General features: G+C 38.4%; 1 protein-coding gene across 3 annotated transcripts in view; it reads left to right on the plus strand.

The window, feature by feature from the left end:
* The window catches only part of LOC104578150 (sodium channel protein type 5 subunit alpha), a 160,270-nt gene that overhangs the window by 13,229 nt on the left and 120,505 nt on the right, over window positions 1-26,536 (plus strand). For all 3 annotated transcript variants that reach the window (XM_088534772.1, XM_088534773.1, XM_088534771.1), the window contains exons 5-7: window positions 2,381-2,472; window positions 10,407-10,637; window positions 25,385-25,448. In XM_088534772.1, coding sequence (XP_088390898.1) covers window positions 2,381-2,472; window positions 10,407-10,637; window positions 25,385-25,448 — 387 coding nt within the window. The remainder of the gene's footprint in view (window positions 1-2,380; window positions 2,473-10,406; window positions 10,638-25,384; window positions 25,449-26,536) is intronic.

Here is a 26,536-nt window from a genome sequence, read left to right on the forward strand (position 1 = left end):
CTCCATTGGCTACATTCTTCAGAATTGGCATCCATTCCTGTTGTTTTGTATTTTAAGCCATATTATATTAGCATTTTGTATCAAATATGTTTTTGAGACAGTTAAGGAGTGTAGGTGGAAAGGAAGGGAAAGAATTTATTAGTTTAGCCAGCTGTAAATGGTTCCTTGAGCTCACAGACAGCCTTGAAGGAGTTAAAAATGATTGCAATTTGATCTTCATACATACAATGAATCCTGCTTGCCAAGTATGTAACTAGCAGATAGTACAAAGGGTTGGATAATGGACTCTCTTCTGATATGGTTTATCCTTCATAGAAATCCAATTTGCAAGTAATTTAAAGTAAAATTGATTATGCAGGTAGCTCTGCTGTATCTTTTCTTGTAGCTAGTGTGATACTCATGGTATTTCCGCATCTGGAAATAAAGACATTATGAGGGTTCAAAACGGGCTGGAGGGGCCTGATAAGGGGACATGAGGTTTAATTGAACCTAGAGTGTTAAGCCACAAGACAACTGGATTCTTTTGCTTTTTGGTGGGTGTTATAGTGGAATGACCATCACTTGCTTTTGAGCAGAAATCACACTGATTGTATGGGTGACAGCTAGGGAGTAGCTTTTGATAGCTCATAAGAGAATAAGCAGTGTTTCCAGGGCTTTTCTCCCATACCTTGCTAGCACACCATTTTTCAGCCATGGTGTGCTCATGGATGGCACCAGGGAAAGCTGTGAAACTGTCCCCATTTCAATCACCATTTCTCAGGCAAGCAAACCCTTTCCAAACAGGCAAGGCAGTGATAGCTATAATTCTGGGTTGCAAAAGGAAACAGATGCCAAAAACTGTTAAATACAATAGGCATTTTCCTGGCTAACAGAACTTGTAGAATTCAGTTTACTTCTCACTCCCTGATAGAGAGGAATTGAGCTCCTGCAGTTTCATCTGAGAATGACAGAAGTAAATCTTAGAAGGCTATTGTGAACAAACAGTTGCATTTTTCATATGTTTATTTACATATTAGCAACACATTTTTACAAGTCTGTAGTCAGCAAAACCACATTAACATACTGTTGCTTTTCCCAAAATTATTTTGGTCATTCTTGCATGCTGCAGAAGAGTTTGGGAGAGAACAATTGTGTGAACCTAGGGAGAAATTAGCAAATAGCCATATCTCTTTGCCCAGATTCCCCTATGAAGAGGAGAAGCAATATTACTATTCCAGACCATAATCTGGATTAGCAGATATCGAGATTATGTTTGTTTTTCCTCCCCCAGAGCCTTAAGCAGGCTTTGTAAAATAACCAGGTGAGTTTTGTCCTTAACAAAACAAATGCCTCTGTTTGTAGTAGTATATGTGAATTTAATAGTAATATGAAAGGGTCCAAGATTTGGTTTGTCCAAAAGATATATTTAGTGGTGACTGTGGTGTTTACTGTATGCTCTCTTGGAGGAAATAATTTTGGAAAGCAATGCCAAAAGCAGGTTTGTTCTGTAACTGACCTGGGCACTTTTTGCTCTGATGATGCACAGGTCTCTGTGATGACAAAATGGCCAAGGTAGTGAAGAGCTGTGATTAGTATTTTAATCATAAACAGCCTGTAGTAGGATTGCAATTATATTCATTCAAAAGCAGCCAGAGGGCATGGATTTGATGTACAAAACAAAATCAAATTTTAAGTATCTCTTGAAACCAAGGTCTGCTATTCCACACAATACAGCATTGTACATGAAATAGCCCAGTACAAATATTTGAACCGATATCTCCCTATATTTCCTATGTGTAGTTTGTTGAAGCTGTTATGATGAAATATCTTGAGTATTAGAAATAGTTATTTTGTTAGAGAATCAAAATAACTCTTAATGATGTGAAGAATTTTTGTAAAACTACATGATGTTAAAAGTGTTTCTAGCATTTATTGCTGATAACAAAGTTCACATGGCCATTTTAAAGAATTGATGCCTGTTAGACGAGTTGAATAATTCAAGAAACTTTTGAAATAATATATACTATGGAAAGCCTAGGAGAAATGGCATCAATGAACAGCCAAAAAGTGGATGCACCTTTCGTTCAGATGCGTTCACTCCTGCTATGTATGAATGCATTCTTCATTCAGACACGTCTCTACTGTATAATTCCAAATAACTGTGACTTAATTCTACAGGTATGTAGGAGAATTTGTGAATGTAGGCAGTGTTTCACCTCTTCGGACTTTCAGGGTATTGAGAGCTTTAAAAACTATTTCAGTTATCCCAGGTAAGAAGCCCTGATCCTTATGTATTGGCTCTCAGCTACAAGTGATTCTTTCTCTGTCTCTCTTTGTCCCCTTGACTGTTGTTTTTGCTGGTGTTTTGTCATTGTCTGTGTGTGACTTTCCCTTGTTACAGATACATAACTGAATTTGTGGACCTGGGCAATGTCTCAGCCTTACGAACGTTCAGAGTACTTCGGGCGCTGAAAACAATCTCAGTCATTTCAGGTGAAAATCAGGTTAAACACTCCGGCTGCAGTTAAAGCCTACATGCCATTTCCAGTAGTAAACACAATAAATTCAAATGACTTAACTATAGATGACTGATCAGGAAATGGAGAAATGTAGGGAATGTGACCTGTCAATAGAATGCATTTTTCATGTGTTTTCCAATACTGTTTTCTGTTGGCAAAAGAAATGAGAGTGCTCTCAAATTTACCAACCCCAGTGAAAAAGTTCTGCTGTATAAACGCTTGTATACAGTAGATCATGAATCACATCCATAAAGTGCTCATGCACGAACCTTATGAAAATGGTCACAAAATTCTAATATAATCTATGGATATTGATTTTAAAAAGGGAAGGCTAATTGGCCTCAAAATGTTTGAGAGTTTCAGAGCACACTGATAGAGGGATCTAAATCTGTGCTGTGAGCTGATACCTGCTCAAGACTGAGAGCATAGATAGCCTAATTGGTCTGGTGATTATCCATTTGCATGAGATATAGAAAGATTGTTTAATTTCTGACCCTGAAGAGATCAGGAGAAGTTTCATGATTGATTTTACTAGATTTAGCATTTCGCAACTCATTTTTATAATTTTAAAGGTCTTCCCCTGGCAAAAAAAAAAAAAAAAAAATAGCGTTTTTGCTACAGGCCTGTTAGTGAATTAAACTTTTTTTTTCTCATAACTTTTGATCTGATTTATATTTCTGTTTCATAAAATAATAAACATTTTTGGTACTTACTAAGTTATGCAGAGAAGAGTCCACTTAGGACTGGCTGTATGGTATTAATATATATCCTTGACAAGTGTTATCTATAGACAGGTCTCATTCAGCCTCAGTGTTTAACATCTTCAACATGCATGGCAAGGTAGAGAAGATAGCAAAAAAACGTGCATGGTAGATCCTATCGATGATAATCCTGAACAGATGTTGGCAATCACAGGTGAAAAATATGCTAAACATTGAGAAAACTGCTCAGAATCTCACATGCGTCTATGTAAGGTTAGAAAGGTTTTTTCCATCTTTCAAATTAGGAACATCTGCCCTACAACATAAATCTAAACAAATGCCACAACTTCTAGGGATGTATATCAGAACTAATCATCTCCAATGCTCATAAAGATTTTAAGCTGGAATTGGGAATTCTGGAATGGATTGTTAAGAAGAGTGAGGAAAATATCTGTGTATATATATAGGTCTTTACTCCCTCATTTCAACATTAAAGTAACAGAAATCAGTGAAATGACTCAAAGAGCAAGGTGCTTTTCAGTGCAAGTGTATGTAGAAATATACCTCTGAAGGGGTACTTTAAGATGAGCAGGCATTATATCTGGTATTTCTGGAAATCAGAAATATATATATATATATATGTGTATATACATAATCAGTTAGCGAGAGAATTTTTAAAAAATTTTCTATAACTGGATTCCACAGTTAAACTTTTTGCTTGGGAAAGGCTTAGATGGGCAGCAAGTTGAGTGTGGATTTACAGATCATGTAGGATAGCAGCAGCTACACAGAAATGTATATAAAAAAAGAAGAATTTCTTGGCTTCCTTTGCTAGTGATTTGAAGACTAACTTGGAGGGACAGCTGTCTCCAGGGGACACCTTTCACTTTCCATCTTGTCTCGATCTAGAGACTCTTTAAAGAAAAGCCTGTCAATTTTGCTGAGTTATATATATTCATTTTCTGATGTTCTCTATCATAGTTGGAGCTGAACCATATTTTACATCACTAAACTGTAGCTGTTTTGTACTGAAAAAAAAAAAAGGGAGCATAGAGATCCAGAAGAATTTTATTTAAAATAAATTCAAACCTTCCAGTGATGTTAACACCTACATGTTCCACTTGCTGGTTAAAAAAAAAGAAGTGTATTATTTATTAGTGTGATACATTGTAACTCACATTCCTCCCCCTTTTTTTCCTCTGTGATTGAATATGTGATTAGTTTTCCGATAACTGCATTTTTAGGTACTACTAACTAAATTACTTGCTGACATAACTGCAGGAGCATATGCTAATAGAAAATCTAATTCTTAGATTTCTTTTGTCAAGATTACCTGTGTCTTAAGTATTCTTGAATTACAGATGTGGAGAGATACAAATCACTAAAGATAGTATAGCTGCATGTGAAACAGCTTTTTTTTATGTTAGCAGATAATTTCAGAGGGCTTGGTTCATTTTTCAGTTAGGCATACATTTTAAAGAAGATATTGGGCATGATACTGTGTCTATTTGGAGCTCAGTCGAAATTTATAATGATAACATGGACTTATTCTGGAATAAAATATTATTCCACGATAGACTTAGAAGCGTGAAGGTGATGAGCACTAATGTCTTTGCTGAAATTTTTGTGTTGAACAGCTAGAGTGAGGGGAATTTATTAATTCCTCTGTTGTATCTTAGAGGCAGAACCCTGAAATGTATTTTCTCTTTGGCAAATATGTAAGCTTTTCCTCTATAAAATTGATCACGCTTTTCTATCAGGTAGTTATATTTGCACAAACATACTTGGACTCAGCATGCTTGGTGAAATTGCTTACCGAAAGTAATGGGCCAAGGCCTCAGTGGTGTAAGGCTTCGGTCCAGCAAAGCACTTAGAGGCCAGTTTTCAAAGGCTTTCTGCTTCCCTTGAAATCAATGAGTTTCACTATTGACTCCAGAGGGAGTCAGTAAAGCTTGCAATTAATGCTTTTAAAAATCTCACCTACTCTTCATGCCTGGCTTTCAGTGCATAAGTTGGTCCAGGGACATTTAGAGGACACAGGACTTAAAAAGACCACCCAAAGCCTTAAGAGTCTGGCCCCATGGCCCGAGGTGGCACTGGGTATAACTCAAACCTGCCTGAAATTTATTGCCTAACTTTTCCTAGAAATCCTTAAGGGATGTCTTCCTAAGAAGCCCATTTCCTTGGTGTGCCTGAGGAGGAGGGATTCAAAGTCAAAACACAATCGAAACTTTAGTATTTCCCTGAAAGCCACGTGTTTCCTGGTCAGAAATTTGGCTGCCAGCATCTCCTGAGGCCATGAACTGCTCACCTGTGGGTCCTATCTCTGAATCCAGACCTTCCTACCCAGTCTGGCTCTCCCTAGATGCAACATGATACTTATTTTTCATCCTACATCCACCATGCAGGATGTCAGGGCAGTAGCTCACAACGGCCTTTAATGTGTCTGAAGACCATCGTGTGTCCCCTCAATTTTTCTCTTGTCTGCACTAAACAGCCTCTCTATCCTTCCCAGCCCTCCAGGATATCAGGTATAACATGCTGTATACAGTATCTGGGTATTTGTCTGGCACTACAAGATGCTCCTCCAGACTCATTAAAAGAAAAGTGGTTTTAATTTCTTTGTGTGTCCCTTATGTTCAGGTGCTTAGAAGTAGGTAACATTTTCTGTACACAAGCATAAAACCCTTAACTGCCAGTGATTTTATTTATTAATTAGCATCTTGCCTATTGCCATGGCAACCAGATTCAGGCTCTATTAATCTAGATGGGAACCACAGCATTCTTGGTCAGCTGTAGGAAAACCCCATAAAATCACTCATTTGTCTCTCATTAACAGCTTACTCAATACCCTAGCAGAGTCAGTAGGATTTTTTCCCATAGAGGGTCCCAAATTATTGTTTATCTCCATATATATATATATATATATATATATATAGTGATAACTAATAACTTAGGTAATTTAAAGACCTGAGGCAACCCCTCCACCAAAATGCCGACCATGATGATCGTAAGTATTTTGTAAAGAGCCCTTATCCAGACAGGTTCTGCGGCTCTTTCTAGAACAGCTTGCACGTCACAAACATCCCACAGAAAATGACAGGATACAGGCAAAAGGTGACCTCACAGAAAATTGGGCCAAGGCACTTTGGGGCCTGATCCAGCTCCCGTTTAAGCCAGTGTGAGTCTAAAGGCTATAAATAGCACTGTGAATGTTATCCAGTACTTTACTGATAGCCAGAACAGAGCTTGGAGCCCAAGATTTAAGGCTGTGTGGAGGAGATTGACCGCTGCCCACTGCTCGAATCTCACTGAAGTGCCCCCCAGAGAGACAAATTCCAGCCTTTTGGAGGTGGGCAAATCACCTCCTCAGAAAGTAGCTAGGTCTGAGGTGAGACGTGCTTGACATGGTGGTGGCTTCCTTTGAGACTAGCCTGACAATCACATTTTCATGGAAAGATCTACAGAAATGCTGAGAATCATTCAGGTTTGTCAACACGATATTGAACTTTTAGCTGCACATGTGAGATCCAAAATATTTTCATCAATACTCCTCTCTATTTGTGTCACTCCCACTTTTATATAAGAAATGCACACGTTCAGGAGAAGGGCTAGGTTAAGGGCAGAGGATCATGGTGCAAGTCACACTCTCCGTTTTTGTTTTTGCTTTCTCTCCTTGCTCTTTTCCAGACTGTGCATGACAGTGTCTGGTGTTCTTGTAGGTGATTGCCAACATCTGGTATGGATGCCATATTGAATTATGCTAACATATTCTTACATCTCATAGGAGGAATGGATGATGTTGTGGGATCTTGCCATTTCTCATTGTTTGGTGTTGCTTGCATTTTCTATGCTTTCAGATTTGCATATGAAAACGGTTTATTTGATTAACCTCTGATGTTCAAAGCTGTTAACCTCTACCGGTATTAGCAGGAATGTTAGGGCCAAATCCTTCTTGTTTTCTGCAGCTGTCAGGTTAATTATACAGCCTTCATTCCACTGATTTTAGATGATCTGGTATTGCTCATATCAGGCAAGCAGGATTTGGCCTAGAAGTGCCGAAAGAATTCAGTGATTTAGGAAAAGACTATTGATTATTCCATAAGGTGTAATCTACAGACTCGTTGTCATTAATGGGTGTTGACTTCACTCGGCTTTGGATCGGCTCCTCATTTTTTGCTGCATGCTGCCTGGTTTGATGTTTGACTTGCAAGAATTAAGTAAATACCTTTAATGCCCCATAAATAGTACTGTCTATTAAGCTATATTGCAGTGCTTTCATTGGCATTATTTCAGAGGAGGATTATTTATGCAGAAGATTTAACATTGCACTAAATTTGAATACATCTAGCATTGCTTTTACAAAACATGGAGATTGATTCAGAGAAATGCAGAGCATTTGCAAGAGGTCCTTATTTCCCCCTAGCTCTTTCAATTGTCAAGTCCAGAAATTTTAAATTAATGGGGTGATTTAAGCACATTACTTGGCAATGAATTGTGTTAAGCGGCTCCATGCATGTCGCTTAACTTTCTCAGTGCATTCTCTTTTCAAAGTGTGAGAAAAAATACACTTAGTCTGAAAGCATACCACTCCCAAAATGATATCCCTGGAAAGATGCAACAAAGCTCCCAAAGACAGAGTAAGAGCTATTATTAAGTGATCTTTAATTACAGCAGTTGTATTGCTGAATATTTTCGTAAACCATTCAGAGCTCTCTCTGTCTCCGTATATATGTGTGTGTATGCACATACACATACAAATATATGTACATGTATATATATGTAAAGCAAAGCAGAAAGCCCTCTCAAAAAAATAAGTATTTGATACCTGCAAGGAATGAACTTGTAACATTATAATATAGCATTAACATTCTATTTAAAATCCCAGTTAAGTAAATAGGAGAAAGAAATGTTTCATGAAATGACCTTGAAATTAGCAATATTTGGACCTAAATGTGAAAACAGATGGCCTCTGCGTGTTACTAGGATTTTGCAGGTTCTGCTTCCTAATATTATCCCCATTCATATTAGGACTCTTGTTATCCTTGCTCATGTGAGTAGGAGTTTGAAAGATTAATTTTTAAATGTATCCTAGGGAGGAAAGAAGAATCTGCAATGTAATTTGATTTTTGTTACATACAGAGTATCTGGCAGAGTATTTGGGATCTGTCCTAGTGTACTTATGTGAAACAAGTACAGGGTCTCAGCTCAGGTGAAAGAATCTGTGGCTTGGCTGTTTTTCCTTAAAAGACTCATTTTGCAGCCAGACTTTCCAAGTTGCACCAGCTCCAATGAAGAAACATGTATATATGTTCAAAGGACAGCCAAAGACGAGTTTCATACAAAACATTTCAGAATATAAAGAAGCAAAAAATCCCGCTGAATGTATAAATGATAAGATTTTCTTTCCTGCACCATTTTTTAATACTTTAAGATCAGGCTGCCCTAATCTTACTGGATTTGAGTGAGACCCAAGGAAGTCATTCGGAGCTGGGCTGCAACTAAAGCTGGTTTCACTTCAGGTATAAAGTCCATCCAAAACCAGACTATCAGAAGAGCAGCATCTTTTAGGCATCAAAATAAGTAGCCAAATTTTGAGATGAATTCAAGAAGTTCAGCCAGGCCTTTATCTAGATGTGTGACTAGGAGCTGGCCTCATTTGTAAATCTGTTTCTGGAGAGAAACATTGATGCCATGTTCAGTACCACCTGGTCACTTGAATGGCCACTCTATAACCATTAATAACATCTACAGGTTAAACTAAAGCCAATGCCCTGGGCATTTTAGGCTGTTGGATTCTGGGACCGCTGGATCTATTGGCCATTCTAGAGCCCATTCTCTTCGAAGAAACTATGATTTCCCTTGCCTCTATCAGCAGACCTTTAAGCCAGAGCAAAAACATGTTTTACCATCCTATAGCACCTCAAATATGATTTTATATTACTTTAAATTATACAGCACTATACAGCCTTTGTGGACGCCTAACTCTTGAGGTCAAATTCCAGGGAATTAAGATCTAATGTATATGGATGTATTCAGTGAGCAAATCAACATGCTTCTGAGTATTGTCCAGGAAAGTTCCCCCTGTTTTCTCTTTGGATTTTCTTTTTCTTTTTTCCTATTTAATTCGATTTCTCTTATTGCTGCCATACTGGTGACACTGATTATCAGAAGCGCTGATTACTACTTATTTGGTATTAATTAAATAGAAATAGAAATAAACAGCAAAATTGCTACCAGGGTGTAATTGATATTAATCTTCTAATACAGCATGAAAATGGAAAAGGGGCTCTTTTTGGAAAAGAGCAGTTTTATCATATTCGCATAGTGTTCAGTCACCTCAAATAATGCTGATCTCTAGGAATGTTTTGAAAGGAAGCAATATCTTTTGAGAAAACAGAATCATCCATATATTTATTGGATAATAAGCTGAAGTTAGTGTTATAGGGCAAAATACTAGTGGAATTACACAAAGGGGCTAATTTCTGTGACCTAAAGATTCTTTTCTATAAAATGATCATTTATTCGCATTGGCAGCATATTATAGCCTGATTTGCCTTGCCCAGATATTGCCAGATTCTCAGGTTAATTTACTCAAACACTTTCTGCTGGGTTTATTGGACTGCCCATATCATTTGGCTTAATTTTAAGCCAAAATTCCTGTTGCTCTAAGAAAATGAAGAGAAGGCAGTGGTTTTAATCACACAAGGACAGTGAGCAGGATTTGGTGCTAAAGTGTATAAAATAATCAGATGATAAATAACGCTCACACTCCTTTTCCTCTGTTTACATGAGGAATAAAGCTATCAGAATCACCTGAGTGATTTAAAAATAATTCATCTTCTCAAAAGCCAATGGGATTTTGTTTTTATAGATATATTTGCTATAGTTGCCTGAAAAGATTTCTTTTGTATTTACTTTAGCCACAATTAATATTGTTTCTCACTGTTACTCCATCAGATTCTTTCCCTCCACTTTTAAAGAAGTTTTTATTTAAATGGAATAGCAAAAGTCTTTGTCTAAACAAAATTAGGCCAAATTAAATGTTCGCAGGAGCCACTTGTCTCTTGTTTCTGTTGTTGAATTACAAATGTATTAGAAGTCTTTCTGATTTTACCTTCTATGCAGATGTTTCTCATGAAAAGTAGCAAACTGAAATATTGTTTCAGCCTCTAAGTCTATAAACTCTTGGCTTTTATTTCCCCAGGACTGAAGACCATTGTAGGTGCACTTATCCAGTCTGTTAAGAAACTTGCTGATGTGATGATCCTGACCGTTTTCTGCTTGAGTGTCTTTGCCCTCATAGGCCTCCAGCTCTTTATGGGCAACTTGCGACACAAGTGTGTCAGGGACTACACCCAGTTTAACTCTACCAATGGCACATTGTATTTGGATGGTAGGACATGGAACAACTCAGATGACTTTCTTAGTGATCCAGGTAAACTCTTTTATTTACTCTTAGTTTTTTTGTTTTATTTTTTGGTTGACCTTGGCCTTTTTTTTTTCTGTATTATTTTGGTCCAAGTCTATATACAAACCAGTATCCCGCAGGTGGTATATAACAACTCCCTTAGCACTGCTTTCTTCACAATGTTCATGTGGTTTCAAAACAGCCTGAGTAGCATTTTCCAATTTGTGTGGGGCTTTTTTCAGTTTTGGGGTGTTTCATGACATGTCTCTTTTCTGAAATCAGATGATCATGTGAAAATTCCAATTTTGCGTATGAGTCTATTTTGCATGCTGCTTTATAAGTCAATATATAGTTCTTACATTTTCTAGAGAAACCTTTAAATCTGAGGAGTCTTAAAAAGAAAGTCAGAGCAATTTGGTATTTATTAATTTGAAAAAACCCAAGAGTATTTTTTCATGCTATTAGGGTCTTAACTCATTATCTGGATTGGGCCATCCTGCAGTATTTCGTGCTCTGATGTTTATTATCAAAAGGCTTGTTTTCTAGGCCAAAGCAATTTTTAATACTCTGAAGTCTACTCTACTTTGAATTACAATGAAATAGGTTCTCTAAACTCATTTATTAACATTTAAACAAAAAGACTTTCCTGTAAATAAACTTCAGAATGAAAACAAGTAGCCCAGCTATCATCTGGGGACTGCTCCAAAACCCTCTGAGTCACCAGGACATCCCCATCAACTGCAGCGGATATTGGCTCAAATCCTAAACAATTTAATGATGGTCTTAAGAGAAAGAAGCAGCCAGACTGATGTATCTTGCTGGAGCTTGTGATCAGTGATGGCTTTTGGTATTTCATTTACTTTGAGAAGAAAAATGATCCACCTAGTCAAATTATGAACCTGAAATTTCTTTTGAGAGAAGTTACAATGAGTCATGGGGCGCCTCTACTCCAACAGTATGGATTCCTGCATCTTCTTGCTGGTATCTGTGACCCTCTGCACTATAAAACCTCTTAGCCTGACTCCTGACAGCTGTCTGACTTGAGTCAGGACTCTAACGAACTTCTGACATGAGGTTGCCTTCAATCTCTGGTTTATGCACCTCATCTAGTCTACAGGGACGTAAGACAGGTTTCACTTGGAATGAAAAGTTCTATATTGATGTCTTCTGATGCGGAGCTTGTGGTGTGATTGATACAGGGTTAAGAAAGGGCAGTTCATGAAGCTCTAGCTGAATAAGTGTCCTGAGGCCCAGCTCTGACCCCTCTAACTGCAAGTCTTCCCCTTGCCTCTAAACTGAAGATTCTTGCTAGCTGAAAGGGGGAAGAGTTGAGTGCTCCATGCTAGAGCTAACAAACCATGCTGGACTGCAATGCACCAGCTAACATTTTTTCCCACCCATGTTCCAGTTTCAAGATGAGTGTCCATGGAGCCAGTAAAGATATCTTTGCACCTGTGGTGGATTAAAGCACTTTGTGGATCCTCCCACAGATAACTGGCAGCTTGTTTGAGGTTCTTCTCTCTCTCTCTTAGAGAGGCATTAAAAGATTCAGTAGTGATGGCTGGATGTGTAAAGCCCTGAGGTAAAGTGAAAGAGATGAAATGGAGCTGTGAAGGTAGTTGGCTCTCTGGGAATAGAAACAGAGACGTGTACCACTGAGTAGTCTCAACAAGGATATAGTTAGTGTCTAGGCCAGCATTGCTTTAGTTGGGAGGAACTATACAACCACTCAAGCATCACATCACGAGCATGTTTATTTGTGCTGAGCAAGTTGGGCTTGACTTTGGGAGGGGGAACCAGTCCTGTAAACCTGTCTGGTAAATCCAGGAATGATTACTATGATCATGGGAATACACTTGTTATCACTCAAGGGGATTTATCTAGCACAAGGATGATCAATTTGGTGAGATAATGGATTAGACTGAATTAGAGTTTGACCATGTGGTATTAATAGCAAGTAATAATATTATCAGTGATTGTTTTCATAATATCTGAAATAAAGACCTGGTTTATTGTGGCATATAGAAGTTAGTTACAGGGGATGAACATGAATGATTTAAATAAATCAAGTACAGAGTCAGTGCAGAAGGCCACTGAAGAACCAGAAGAAAAGTAGATTTAGAGGAAAAATGTAGTGGCATGTGAATAAGAATAATGAAGTGGTTCTAGAAAAGCCAGAAAAGGTAACTAAGCTATTAGGCTAGGAAGAGCAGTGTTGAATAGGATTTTCATGTAGTGTTGACTATTGCATTTACACAATTCAGAAATAGAGGGGCTGGTTCATTTCTTAACTAAATCCGGTAGCATTTTATGTCTTATTTTGCATGTATTATGGTGAAATGAAATGACTATTTAACACAGAAGTACCGACCACAATTTAATAACAGCTCAGATTTCAAGTGCTGGAGGGAATTAAGCAATGCATACAGTTAAATTAAAGTGTAGACAGACCAAATTAGATAAAAAAGACGAATATATTAAGAAACAGAATAGTGTCAGTGTTTATTTTGGAGAAGAACTAGAGAAGAAAATTGGCCAACATGTTGAGATTGTGGTGTTCACTCAAAGGGAACACAGGCAATTGCAAAAGCTCCTTGGAGACTTCAGAAACAATGTGGCTGAGTCACTTAGTTTGGAGCAGAAATAGTAATCTAAAAAGCCAGAAAGGAAAATCTTGAAGTGTTGTCATAGATTCATAATGATAATATTAAAAAAAAAAAAAAAAAAAAAAAGGATTCAAAATAAAAATAAAATGTTAATGCTATTTATCAGGGCACCAAAATAGAGAATCAAAGGGGATATATATACCATTTTCACCTTTCCTGATGAGCAAACCTTGTTCTGAATTCTCTCAGATTTTAATGTTTCAAAAGACAATGGCAGAGGCTCTGAGATGAATCTGCTTCCTCTCATGATTTCGAACCTATTTTTTGCATGAATGAAATAACAAAACTAGTTGACCCCTTAAAAGGATACGGTAAGGAACTGTCTGTTGTGGCAGAGAAAATAGCTGAGAGACTTAGTCATGATGTGGAAAGGAAGATAAGAACTCAGTATTCAGTTTTTCTGAGTCCTTTCTGGCTGTAGATAACTGTGTGTCACAGACACAGGAAATGTTTTGCTTCTGTAGAAGCCTTGGGTTATGTTCCAGCTCTGGTTTTCTATTCCAATGTGACATGGTATCTGGACTAAATTGCAACCTATCTCCTTACTTTAACTCAGCTACTCAGGCAAGGAAACTTGTCTCATCCGCCTTCCCAACCCCCTTGTCTTGATTTTACAGAAGGGGAAAAAAAGGTCTGTTTTGGCTCATTAGGATGACCCAAAGTCCTGTGGTAACACCTGATTTTTTGGTTCACTTTTGAGGAAATGTCTGCTAAAGGGAATTCCTCCCTTTCCCCCTGCAGTCATAAGTAGCTCTTAAAACCTTTGCCATAAGAAAATGCACATTCTGTTCAGGTCCTAAGCAAAGGGTAATAGACAGAAGTGCCTAACAGAGCTTTCCAAGTCCAGTGCCCATAACTGTGGGCCCTACTCTTGTCTGGAGCAGTGGTAGACAGCAGGACTCCCTCCTTTTTCTGCCCACCCAGAGACCTCATCTGCAACTAATGCGCATGGTGCTGGGAGAATACTTGAGATGTAGATAAGGTTTTGCTTTCCTGATCTAGGCTCATAATTCATGGTCTTTGGACTCAAATCAGTACTGATAGATACTAAAAGGTAGAGGAAAAAAGAAAATCAAAAAAAAAAAAGAAAAAACAAACACCAAAACACCTCTGATGTTGCATTCCTTGCCTGTCCCTAGATTGTATAGTTATTCTCAGCTTCCCAGGGTCTGGAGTCTACTCTAGCAAAGTCTGGAACCCGTGCAGGACTTGCTGTATATTTCTTGTTGTCATATTGTGCTTCTTTGCACATCAGATGCTCCTGGACGAGCTCATTTACTCTGATGGTCTTTCCTTCTGTAGGACTGCCAAAGAAAGATCTAAGTCTCATACAAACTAAAGATTTCCTACCTATTTTATTCAATGCTTCTCACTCCTTCGGTTGTTTTAATGACTCCTGCACTTGGAGGAAATGCCAAGCAACTTGGCTAAGCAAGATGCAGAAGCCACGTGTCTGGAATTCAGTGCGAAAAACAGACTGAGGAACCTCTTCCATTTAAGTTCATCGCTTACTAAGTCAAGTTGTTTATACAGTAAACAGCAGTAACACTGAATAGTCCTGGCCTGACTGGCAAGAAGATTTCCTCTGTATCTCCTTTAGTAGCTTAATTTGGTGACAGCAGCTTCATCTGAGCTACTGCAGGTGCCTTTGGTTTCTTAGCTTAGCTACTGGCCACAGCTGCCGTGGTAAGGTAGAAAACCTGCTTAGTGTCTTCTCATCTTGCAGTAGAGATGCAGGTTAAAAATCTGCCTTTTGACCGGCAAGTTTATTCCAGAGTAAACAGGGTTTTTTTTTTTCCCATTTCTTTCCATTAATTTAAATGACTGGTTCTTTGTAATAAAAGAGTACAAAATAGTGATGGTTTACATTCACAGCATTATCTGGCCAAATTGTTAAGATACTTTTGGGAACTCTCTAATAGTCTAGAAATACCAGGTAACTGAAAAAGTACGAGCATAGTTCCAATACTTATAAAGATTTCTAGGAAAGAAGCTGCAAATAGTATACTTAAAAGACCATCCTAGGAAAAGGTTGTGGTGCCTAAATAAAACATATAGCTGATGAAGTGAAGCTTTATGAATGTGGGAGTCAGAGCAGATTAAAAAGTATATGATGGCAGACCTATCACTAATTTAGAGAGAGAAAAAGATGTACCAATGGACCAAATGTAGTTGATTCACATGGCTGATGATTGTAGAATCTTTAGTATAATTTATGTATGCCATTAGTAAAAGGGATTATTGACTAGTCAGTATGTAGAGATTTGAGTTTAAATAGTGTCTCATTTTTAAACAGTGCTATTTATTATTTTTCTCAAAATCAGGATCTTGGAAGGTGAAATGAAAGATCTGTGATTTCTTTTAGACAATCCTGTTCAAAATGTTGAAATAAAAGCTAGAATATTAAGGAGTTACCTGTTGTTTATTGGGGAGAGTTAACTGCCATTTTTATAACTCAACAGAGAGCTTTGCAAATGTCTTACTTGTGTCTTACTTGTTTTTCCAGATTACATTCTAGTATTTGTTTCATGGCAGCAATTCCTCCTCTTTAGAAGCCTATGTAGTTGCCCAAGGTCTGAAACAAAAGGTTAATTAAAAAATCCAAATAAAGTTTAATATATCATCTGCACTTCCATCTTTAGTTAGACCAGGATGGTTGATATTGTTGCTTCAGGTTCTCTATTTAGAAATGTGTATAAATATGTTAACTTTAGGCCTCAGGGGTCCTAGCTCCCCTAGGTGCACAATCTTTACAGCCTACAATTACATCCAACAGTGCAATAGAAGTGATTTGGAGAAGGAACCTTTTAAGTTCCTTCTAGAGGAGCTGTTTCATTTTATACCTCTTAGATTAGGCAGCCCCCAAAAATCTCACCTGGGCAACCAAGGCTGCTCAGAGCTGGTAAAGCAGGAGCCAGCACCAGATCATTAGCCAGCCTGATGTCTAGAAGTCCTAGATGTAGAGAAATATTGAAATGAATAGGCATGAGTGTTGTGAGACATATAGAGGTACGTGTATGTATAAAACTATATATTTGTATATGTGTATATATAAATATATATAAAATGCATATATGTAAATATATATTGCGCATACTTATATCCTGAGACTCATTATCAGCTGTGTCTTAAAAAAAAATGCTTCATTTTTTGTTTCACACCATTGAAATGGAGCTGTATGAACAGATCATCTAGAACTGTTTGACCATGGGGCTAAATTGGAAAAAGTGATGTGTAAGTCAGATAATAAATATAGCAAGACTGGGGAGCGATGAAGTGTTTGAGGTGGTAATAGAAGACAGTGAGTTTTTGATGAGTAATTATGGAGGTGGGAGGAAAGAGGGAAGCGATAAATCATGTTGAGACTGGAATAGGTGTTTTATTATGTATGGTTGTATTTGAACTAATGATTAAGACAAATAACCTCTCCAGACTTCCAGGCTGTGCTTATCAGTGTGGAATCTATTCATGATACTCCACAGCTAATTGTAAATACTGTGGCTTTGTTAGGGTGCAGTGATCTTTTGCTAAATAGCTTCATAAATGCTCAAATGTTAATGCTGTGATGTGTTATTAACATGGGTACTCTACCTGTGTGCTTTAATATTTTAAGCCACATAGAAAAAGAAAGGCAAAATGGAAACAGTGCAAAGATCAGAGAAACATAGGGATTGGTACCGTTGTATCCAATACAATAATTCCCCACCATTCAATATATTTTTTTACGCTTATGGTGGAAGAGCAAGTTCCTAATCTTCAGACATCTTGTAAAACAGAAGACCATATCCTCTAGATGTTTTTCTTTAACTCTTATCGCTGCTCACTCAGGGAAGAGAAGCCTGCTTGAGGAAAGATCTGCCATAGCGGAATAAAACTAAATTTCCAGTTTTTTTCATAGAATCACAGAATGCTTAAGGTTGGAAGGGACTTCTAGAGGTCATCTACTCCAACCCCCCTGCACACGCAGGGTCACCTAGAGCACATGGCACAGGACTGCGTCCAAGTGGGTTTGGAAGATCTCCAGAGAAGGAGACTCCACAACCTCTCGGGGCAGCCTGTTCCAGTGCTCTGTCACCCTCACTGTTAAGAAATTTTTCCTTAAGTTCCTGTGGAACTTTTGGTGTTTCAGTTTGTGGCCATTACCTCTAGTTCTGTCGGTGGCTACCACTGAAAAGAGGCCAGCTCCATCCTCCTCACTCCCTCCCTTGAGGTACTTCTAGACACTGCTCAGATCCCCTCTCAGCCTTCTCTTCTCCAGGCTGAACAGGCCCAGCTCCCTCATCCTCTCCTCACAGGGCAGATGTTCCAGGCCCCTGATCATCCTTGTTTTTTTGCACCTTCAAACTGTTCATAAACCACCAAAGTAATAAAACACTTGACTCGTACTATGTGGTTGAAAGGGGCATTTGAAAAGGACTGGTCCATGCTCTTCAAAACCTCTCCATGGATTTCTGCAGTCTCCAAGCTCAGCAATAACCAGCCTTGGAAACCAAACTAGCTCCTGCTCTGAACTCCGCAGCCCATCCAGCTGCGCGGTCAGCCCACTGGCAGGAAACTGCTTGGAAACTGCTTTTCCTTATTGCAGTAGTTTTGAGGATTAAATAAAGAACTATTTTCTCCTTTATTGTAAAATTCATACTTTTCATCAACACTGAATTTGCCCAACTGAGGTGATGAGGAAGTATGGGAATTGCCAGGCTCAATCTGACCTAAGATGTCTGAGGCATAGAGAGGCACCACACTCTCCGTAAGAAAGTAGTACAGCTTGAAGGAGATACTTTTCTAAATTTTTATTAGCTTAACTATTATATCTCTGGATATCCTTATCTACATAAGCAACAAATCTGTCTTTGAATGTTCTGGCCAAAGGGAGAGCCTGTGGCAGAAACCACAGAAGTTGAAATTACAACTGCAGTGGAAAAAAAATATTTCCTTTATCTTTAGTTCTGCATTTTTTTTCTTTTCTTTTTCTTTTTTTTTTTTTTTTCTGGGGGCAAAAAACATTTTTATCACATTGTGTATCCAGGAGCACCCAAAGCTCCTTGTTCTCATCTTTCAGAATGCATGCCATTTTTGACTCTGGTAGTCACCTCTTTTCTAAGATAAAATATCTCAATTTTTTCAATCGCTCTTCATATGAAGTTTCCTCACTGTTCTCCTTACCCACTTCTCAAAATACTCTGATCCTGCAGTTACCCTATTAAAAACAGTTCTTTGTACTATCATCCAGGTGTGACAAACTACTGTTTTATAGACTTGTGCATCTTCTTCCTGCATTGTCCTGCATCCAGTTCCTCATGCATCTCAGTATTACAGTTTTGTTCAATCACAGTCTCACAGTGGAAATGTTGGCTGAGAGTCCATAAAAACATCCCTATGTCTTGCCTGAACTGAGAAGGGAAATTTAGAACCTGAGAAGGTGGTTCAGATTTTCTCCTCTCATTTTTTTACAACAGAATATTCCATTCTGCCTCTCACTGCTCATTTTCTTTGAAAGGATAGGCCTCTCTAATGTTCCTCATTCAGTCATAGCCTTGGACTCGATTTACCTAGAAAATAATGTAATATCAATAGATTTTTGTCAACTCTCTGCTCACTTTCTCTTTCTGTGCACTTACAAATGTAATAAACTCATACAGACACAGTACTCTATATTCTAGATATTTCACATTGACTTTTCATCCTTAACCTTTGTGTTCTATCTCTCAGTCAGTTTTTGATCCAATTAATTTGTTTTCTTCTTACCATAGTATAAGCTAGAGTATTCTCTTTTCTGGTGGATTTAAGCATCTGTCAGTGATCATAAATGCATTCAACCCTCGTTGCAGCTTCTTATTTGAATTTCATTGTGTGAAACCTATCAAAGGAAACCTTCTGCAAAATTTCCAGAGAGCGCACTTAATCATTTTTGCTGCTATTGATGTGAAGCATATGTCTAAACAAGTGCCACTGAATATGCTTTTAGCTATGTGTTATACAGCCCATAGTTCTTAAAGTATAGGTCTGCGTGACTGGTCAACAACAGAGATGTGGAATGCAATTATTGGAAAATTGTTAAAAGCCAGAATGCATATTTATTGCTGGTCATTCTGTCTCATCTTCTCTGCCATGGAGATGTGGGCTGCCATAACATAATAGGAGGCATCTTGAGGCTCAGTGGTCTCGGCACGGTCCCCAGCCCAGTGTGACGGCCCTGGTGGAGCATCCAAATTCCCTGTTTCCTCTATGGCCTTCAGCTCCAGATGCTCCTGACATATATTTCCTTCCCTTGGCCCTTTCTGGCAGGATTTGCTAGATACTGAGGATCTTTGAGGCTTTTAGCTTTGTACTAGTGAGCTGAAGTGATTTATAGCAGAAGGCTTGATTTGGCATTTTTTTACTCTCTTTTTCTAAAAGAAGGGACAACCTAAGTCATCAAAAAGGGTCAGATGATTTTCAATCATGTATGAAAATTACATCACAGCAGTGCTACTGCCATGACGGGAGGTGACCAACTTGAGCAGGAGACCAGTTCCCACCAGGAACTTGTTGTGTATTTTCCTAGGACCTCCCATACCATATCTGCATCTCGTGCGGGCTGCCTCTTGTCCGGAGGAGTCCCTGAATTCAGGGCTCCATAGTTGCCATAAAGTCCTGTATAAGCTCACATTTTATATGAGACCTTCAGAAGAAGTCAACTGCTTGGACTCTGCCACCTGGCTTGTGTTCTTGTGATTAGCTCTTCGTGTCCCTTCCTTTGCGAAGTTGGGAAAATGTCACTCGAGCCAGTTGCAAAGGTTAAGTGGCAGGAGTCGGAATGGAAGGAGATGGCTGGAGGGGAGAGGAATGGAATGGAAGGAGACACCGGGATGAGAAACTATAGGGAAGAGCAGGGAACCCCAGAGCAAGCAGCACCAGGCAGAAGCTAAGACATCAGCAAATGCCAGGGAAGAGGAGAGGCACATCTCCTGTCAGATGGTGAGCAACAGGAGAATAACTGATTATTATAATTATTTGTAACCCCTTTTAGCAAGAAAGAACTGACTGGCAGTGCCATTTATTCCCAAGCATTCTTTCCTAATAGTACCCTTATTACAGCATGTTCCATCGCTTTTGTGAGAGTCATGTTTTTCATCTTCAAACTCAATTTCGTTTATTAGAGATTTCACTGCGTGTGACACAGTGTGCACAGCAAGTGCAGTAAGGATTCATTTTAATTATTACGGATTACCAGGAGGTGCTGTGTGTTTGCGCCGGTGGGCGAAAGAGCAAGGAGGGGGGTGCTATCTATTTTGCTTCTGTGTGACATATCACAACTCTAAGAGCATGGGGCTGTCTGAATTGCATTTTCAATGTGGAATATGGACATTTGTTGACTGCCAGTGCTCTGTGCCAGTAGTAGTGCAAGGAGAAAGTCTCTCAGCCAGCATGCACCCGTGTGGCTGGAACAAATAGTCCAAGATAACAGGCACCTCTCTGAAATTTTTGTTATAATGTCAGCCAGAGGACTCTGCTCTGGGCAGTGACTAATGATATGTGAATGCTGCTCATTATGCAACAACTGTGCTAATATATATATTTTTCAAATCAGAATGAATTGAAAAAATTGCCAGATGAATCAAAATATTATTTAAACTGAGTCTTATAGTGAAGAACAGAAGCTGGACCCAGGAACTATACATTATAAATTGGCACTAACCATTTTCATTTTTCTGAACTGGGAAACATAAAACTTTACTTCAGATAGAAATGATAGGACTTTCTATCCTGCAGCTGTATGAACAAATGGCTCTCTGTTTGGTGGGGTAATGTGGCTCTAGAAAGTATAACCTGGAGCTTATTTTTAATTATGCTATAATATATGCCATAAACTATCCTATTTTCTGGATTCTTTTTTTTGAGTAGCAAACAAACTAAAAAGCTTGGCAGGTGGAGGTGTTTGAATATTTGCTCAGACAGCTACTAGAACTTGGCTAGTTACCTTATCCTGTGCATTGCATGCCACATATACATGGAAGGGAACAGTGAAGAAACTTGAAAAATACTGGTACTTTAGAAAAAGTGTAGAAAAAAGCAACTGATGGTGCCACATGGAAGGAAAAGTCTTGTATACTTATTCTCCTAGCCCTATTGCAAGTGTACCTCTAATTGGCATGGTTATACTAGGGCTGCTACCAAGTTTCTTGGTGTCCCTGGGAATCCAGGAGTCTGATGAAATGAGACAAATTAGAGTTATTAGGGGGTAAAATTTAGACGTTCAGACTAGAGCACTTGGGAGTAAGGGGACACTGAGATTCTTGAAATTCTCAGTCTCATTTATGCCAGTGCATTTATGCCAGTGCCAGCCCAGTAAAGCATGATCCAACTGAATCACTCTAAAATAATGTAACTGAGAGATGCATTAGTGGCCATTATTGCTTGGTCCCTTTGCTGGTGAAGGGGAAGAGCAGACGTTCCCCTGCCTCATGTTTTGCTGTCTGGGCTCCCTATTGCATCTAAAGAAAACAATAAACAGCAGCAGTGGCTCTGCCAAATAATAATGTAGGTATAACGAGTGATGACTAATACTTGTATTAACTATTTCCCCCCAAACAATTAAGGGAATTCATTAGTGCTAACTCTGATGCTGCAGTTGTTTTCATGTTAGATAACATCAATGCCAAGGAAGAGGTAAGTGACATTTAGATGCAAAATGGATGTATTTATGGGCAACAGAACCAGACTGAAAAAGGTAATACTAAGTCAGGAGCTGTGGGGATATGGAGTCTTAGTATGTTTTTGTAGGGCTCAGACATGATAAAAATGTACATATGTTTTGGAAAAGATAGCATCTGGTTATTGGAAAATATATTTCTGTTGAGTTTTTGACTGCTGAGTACTGCCAGAAAATGTTTCATATTACTGAAAAATAGATAGGTTTATCTGGCATCAGTGGAGTAAATAATATATGACCAACCAGAAATTGATATGAAGCCAGTGTAATTCCGAGCATTTTTATTTTATTTTAATATGATCAGTATCATATCTTGATCTATAAATTCCTACAGTAGCGTCCCTAAAAGGCATCTTATACAACATAACTTTGACATCAAAAAGCAGGTGGAAATATATCAAACTTTAACCTCAAAAAAAAACTCCTGTTGTGTAAAGATTATGTATACATATACATGCACGAAAACTTCATTATTTTGGCGTGATTTTACTTAAAACATTGAAAAGAGAAATCTAGTCAAGATGTTTTCTGTTTTGTATTTTCTCTCCTCTCTCCCTCTCCTTTTCCTGTTTTGTTTCCTACTATTCCTAATGAACAAGCAGAAGCTTTTAATTGAAAAAAAAAATCAAGCCAAGACAATTAGAAGTCATTGGGTGTTTTTTTTTTTTAATAAGGTATTTATTGATTTGAGCAGTCTGTGCTTCAGAGCTAAACTCTTACTGTAAATGAAAAAGAAAAAAAAAGAGTTTTATGCTGTCTGTTCATGTTAGAGTAAACTTGTAGGAAGCAGAGGCTGTGAATTAACATGGTACAAAGGTAGATTTCCCTAAAATCAAGAGCTGTGGCTGCTTCTTAAATACCTCTGATTCTTTTGCACATCTGATAGAAGTCCAAACCGACTTGCTTTGAATGACAAATGAATTGTTGTGAGTATTTTTGAAAATACTGCATTTTTTCTCTTCAATCCCTCTTTCATTTATCAGTAGGGAATCAGTAATTAGCTCTTCTTCAGACTGCGTCTTGGCATGGTCACTGCAGACTTCATTATGCAGTTGCAGACTTCATGGCATAGATATTCTCTCTCAGCAGCATTCAAGCACTGATTCCTCAGCATGCCTTTCACAGAGCTCTTTGGCATCTACTACACTGCTTGTTTTAGAAATGTAAATGTTGAAGTTAGCAGCAGATGACAGAGTTTTGTGTATTCTTGAGATATGAAAGCTCACCCACAATACTGTTTCTTGCTTGCACACATATCTCCCCTCCTTCCTTACTCCTGTCCTTTGACACCATGCTCATCTCCTGGTTCAGCTGATCTTGAGTTATTGGTTCAGTCTTCAGTGGGTTGGCTCTATACTCGAGGGTTGCAGTCACACCTAGAAGAAAGAGGTCAACACATAGTGTACATCATTGTACAGCATCACTTAGGGACTTTTGAAGCAGAATAATAAGACAAAAAGACAGAAGCCACAGAAAAAAGCCACAGAAATCATAACTAGAGGTGTGATGATTCAAGGATTCAGCTTTAAATCAGACTTAAGCTCCTTGTGTAGAAGAATGCCGTTGTTCAAACCAGAAGCCATGATGTTCCTCAGGAGATACTGGGTAAAAATTTTAAATCTTGCTGTGGGGCAAATCTGCTTGGATTGTCTATGGTCCTCCTGGTCTTAACATTTAATGTATGCAAAGTTGCAGTTCTCAGGGAGTGGTGTTTGTTTGCAGAGATCAAGATATTCCATGTAGCGATAGCATCTCTACAAGGTATAAAACCACTGCAGTCTGTTGTCTATGGCAAGGTTGTGTCATACTTTCTTCTTATCCAAGAGGCTGTTGGGTTTGTATCACTAGCTGTACATATCCCAAATAAGACACTATCTGTCCTGAGAAGAGCAGAAGTCTTTCTCCAGCAGAACTAAGGAGTGATAGCAGATGCAACTCCTCAAACTCTTTCTCCCTATGGAGATGGTTCAGAGATCTTTAACTGTATCGAATACCTTTATGTTACTGTCAATCAAGATGTTTAGATAGAAAGACCACAGGTAAGATGAAGTGGAAAAGCATACAGTCTAAGCAGGGTATATACTGTGATGACTTGTGAACACTATCACATGCCCTCATAACCACAGAGCTCATGGACAGTAATTCCCTCTTGGCATGCATCAGGGCAGGGCTTTTCCACTGCTCGCAGCTTACTCAGAAAGCCACAGCACATCTGTTCGATGGCTTGAGCCACTGAGCATTCTTTGCATAGCCTGCCTGGATAAGCTGTCACTTGTGATTTTTTAAAGCATTTCACAACATAGGGTTAGCCTGGAATGGAGAACCTCCTTTGAGCATCATCTGCAGAGGCCTCTCAGCTCCCAAATACATGCTGTGTAAAGCTGTCACCATCGCATCCTGTGTCAACAGGGCATCATGTCCTGCTTCAATAAAGCACACCAGTATTATCTACCTTCTGTCAGGAATCTTCTGGCCTGTATTACATTTGTTATGTTTCTAAATCAATGCTTTTATCCTCTCTTTTTTTTTGGTATCCTTCAGGTTTTAGAGATACTCCTTAGAATGCTTTCTTAAGATGTTCTCTTTTAAACTGTATTTGATAATCTTTTTAAGAAGATTGGGTCCTGTTCCGTTTCTCTGAATTTTAGACTTCTCTGTTTTCTGGGGGATAGGAGAGGGAGTATGTACACAAAGGCTCTCATTAGCCTTGGGATGCTAATTTTCTTAAGCCTCATTGATAGTCAACCAGGGAATGATCCAAAGCACTTAAATTTAGCTTACTGCTCTCAGTCTCCCTCGAGAAGTGTCTGTCTCTCTTCATTGGCATTATGGAAGGCTACATAGATAAATATTTGTATTTATGAATACTTCCTTGTTTGTTTGATCTTTAAAGGGTGATGTTTTTACTGTCTGTTTCCTATGCTGAACAGAACCACTAATACAGGGGGAATGGGAATTTTTAATATTACCTTTTATTTTATAGGGAGTTACATTTTTAATCTACAAGTCAAGAATTTTTTTCATAAACTTCAATTAACATATATCTCATCTTTTAGAGTCTAAAAATTATGGTCAAATCAATGTATTAGTTTCACTAGGCATTGCTATGCATATTATCATTCTCATTTACAGTAGCTAGAACAAGCCTATACGATGTTTCCTTCATACCTACAATGCTGCATCTAATAAGGTGTTTTTGAACACAAAAGAGAGCTACGTAAAAAAGAAAAATATATTTTTAAAAGCTGTTTACAACTGATAAAAGTTATAGTAAACAAAGCAAGGCAAAAGCATTGAATTCATCAGATCTCTCAATTACTATTCCTACTGGATATGCTGTTTGGTGGATAATATTTGTGAATGCTAAAATTTTGGGAAAGTACTTGTTAAAAGTAGTTTCTTCATTTCCATTTCAGTGAACTACTTCATAAAAAATGGTACAGAAGATGTGTTACTCTGCGGCAATAGCACTGATGCTGGGTAAGTGCTTTATAAATATCTTCACTTCTGTTTTATTTTTGCCACATTTTCTTTCACTTCTGTCCACTTCTCAGCAGCACAAAGTAGACATTTCCACTTACCAGTGTCAGTAGTAATAAGAGAAAAGATAATGACAATATTATGCATAGTAAAATGATTTTCTGAACAGCAGGGAAGAGAAGTGTGTGTGTCACTTATTCAGGTCTAAAATCTTTAGGGGTGCTATTACAACTCTTTATTCAATGCATTTGATTTTCTCCTTAAAAGCAGTGAAGACTAAGTAATACTTTGGCTAAGTGGAGAGTATTTTAAAGGAAATTGAAGATAAAAGGAAAGAAAAAAGCTACGAGGATCTGGATTGTTGATGAATTCAACAGGAAGATGAACAAATTAGCAAACACAAGTTTCTCATTAGTCTCCAAATGTACATGCCTTTCAAGGGGAAGGTGCATAAACATTTGTGCATAATTCAGTTAGAATGTGTCTCCTTTTCTCAGAGTATATGCAGTAAAGACCCAGAATAATTCCTGTACTATAATAATTTGCTCTACGTAAAGGACTTCCTGCATGTCGTTGCCACCTGTAGATACAGCCTGCTCCTTCTGCATGTGGACCTCAGGCTCTAAGAATGTTGTCTGGGGTAAGCAATGAGATCTTGTAGGTTCGTGAGACCCTGAGGGAAAATGAAGACATGAGCTGGGGTGGGATAGATGGAGTCTCCTGTGGGCCAGAGGAGGTTATAATCCATGCAGAGATTATTGGATGGCAGAAGTTGTAGGAGAAGGATGAAACGAAATCTTAGACTACTGGGATGGATGAGCTTTTGATCTAAACATGAGAACATGTCTGAACCAAAGGGGTGGAGGGAAGGCCGTGTGTCAGGTTAGGGAGGAAGACAAAATGATCTCATTTCAGACGACGATACTTTCAAGTGGTAGAATTAAATGAAAGTGAATGAAAAAGTTAGGGATTAAATCAGGAAGAACTTAATGTGAAAACAAGTATGCACGCACAAGGACATAGCAGACAGATGAAAGTAAGAAAAGAATATAGACTTGCTTGTGGTCAGGACTGGGAGAAAAGCCATG

The sequence above is a fragment of the Tinamus guttatus genome, unplaced genomic scaffold (assembly GCF_059628265.1).
Source record: "Tinamus guttatus ecotype Peru unplaced genomic scaffold, ASM5962826v1 Tinamus_guttatus_pri_ptg000599l, whole genome shotgun sequence".
NCBI lineage: Eukaryota > Metazoa > Chordata > Aves > Tinamiformes > Tinamidae > Tinamus > Tinamus guttatus.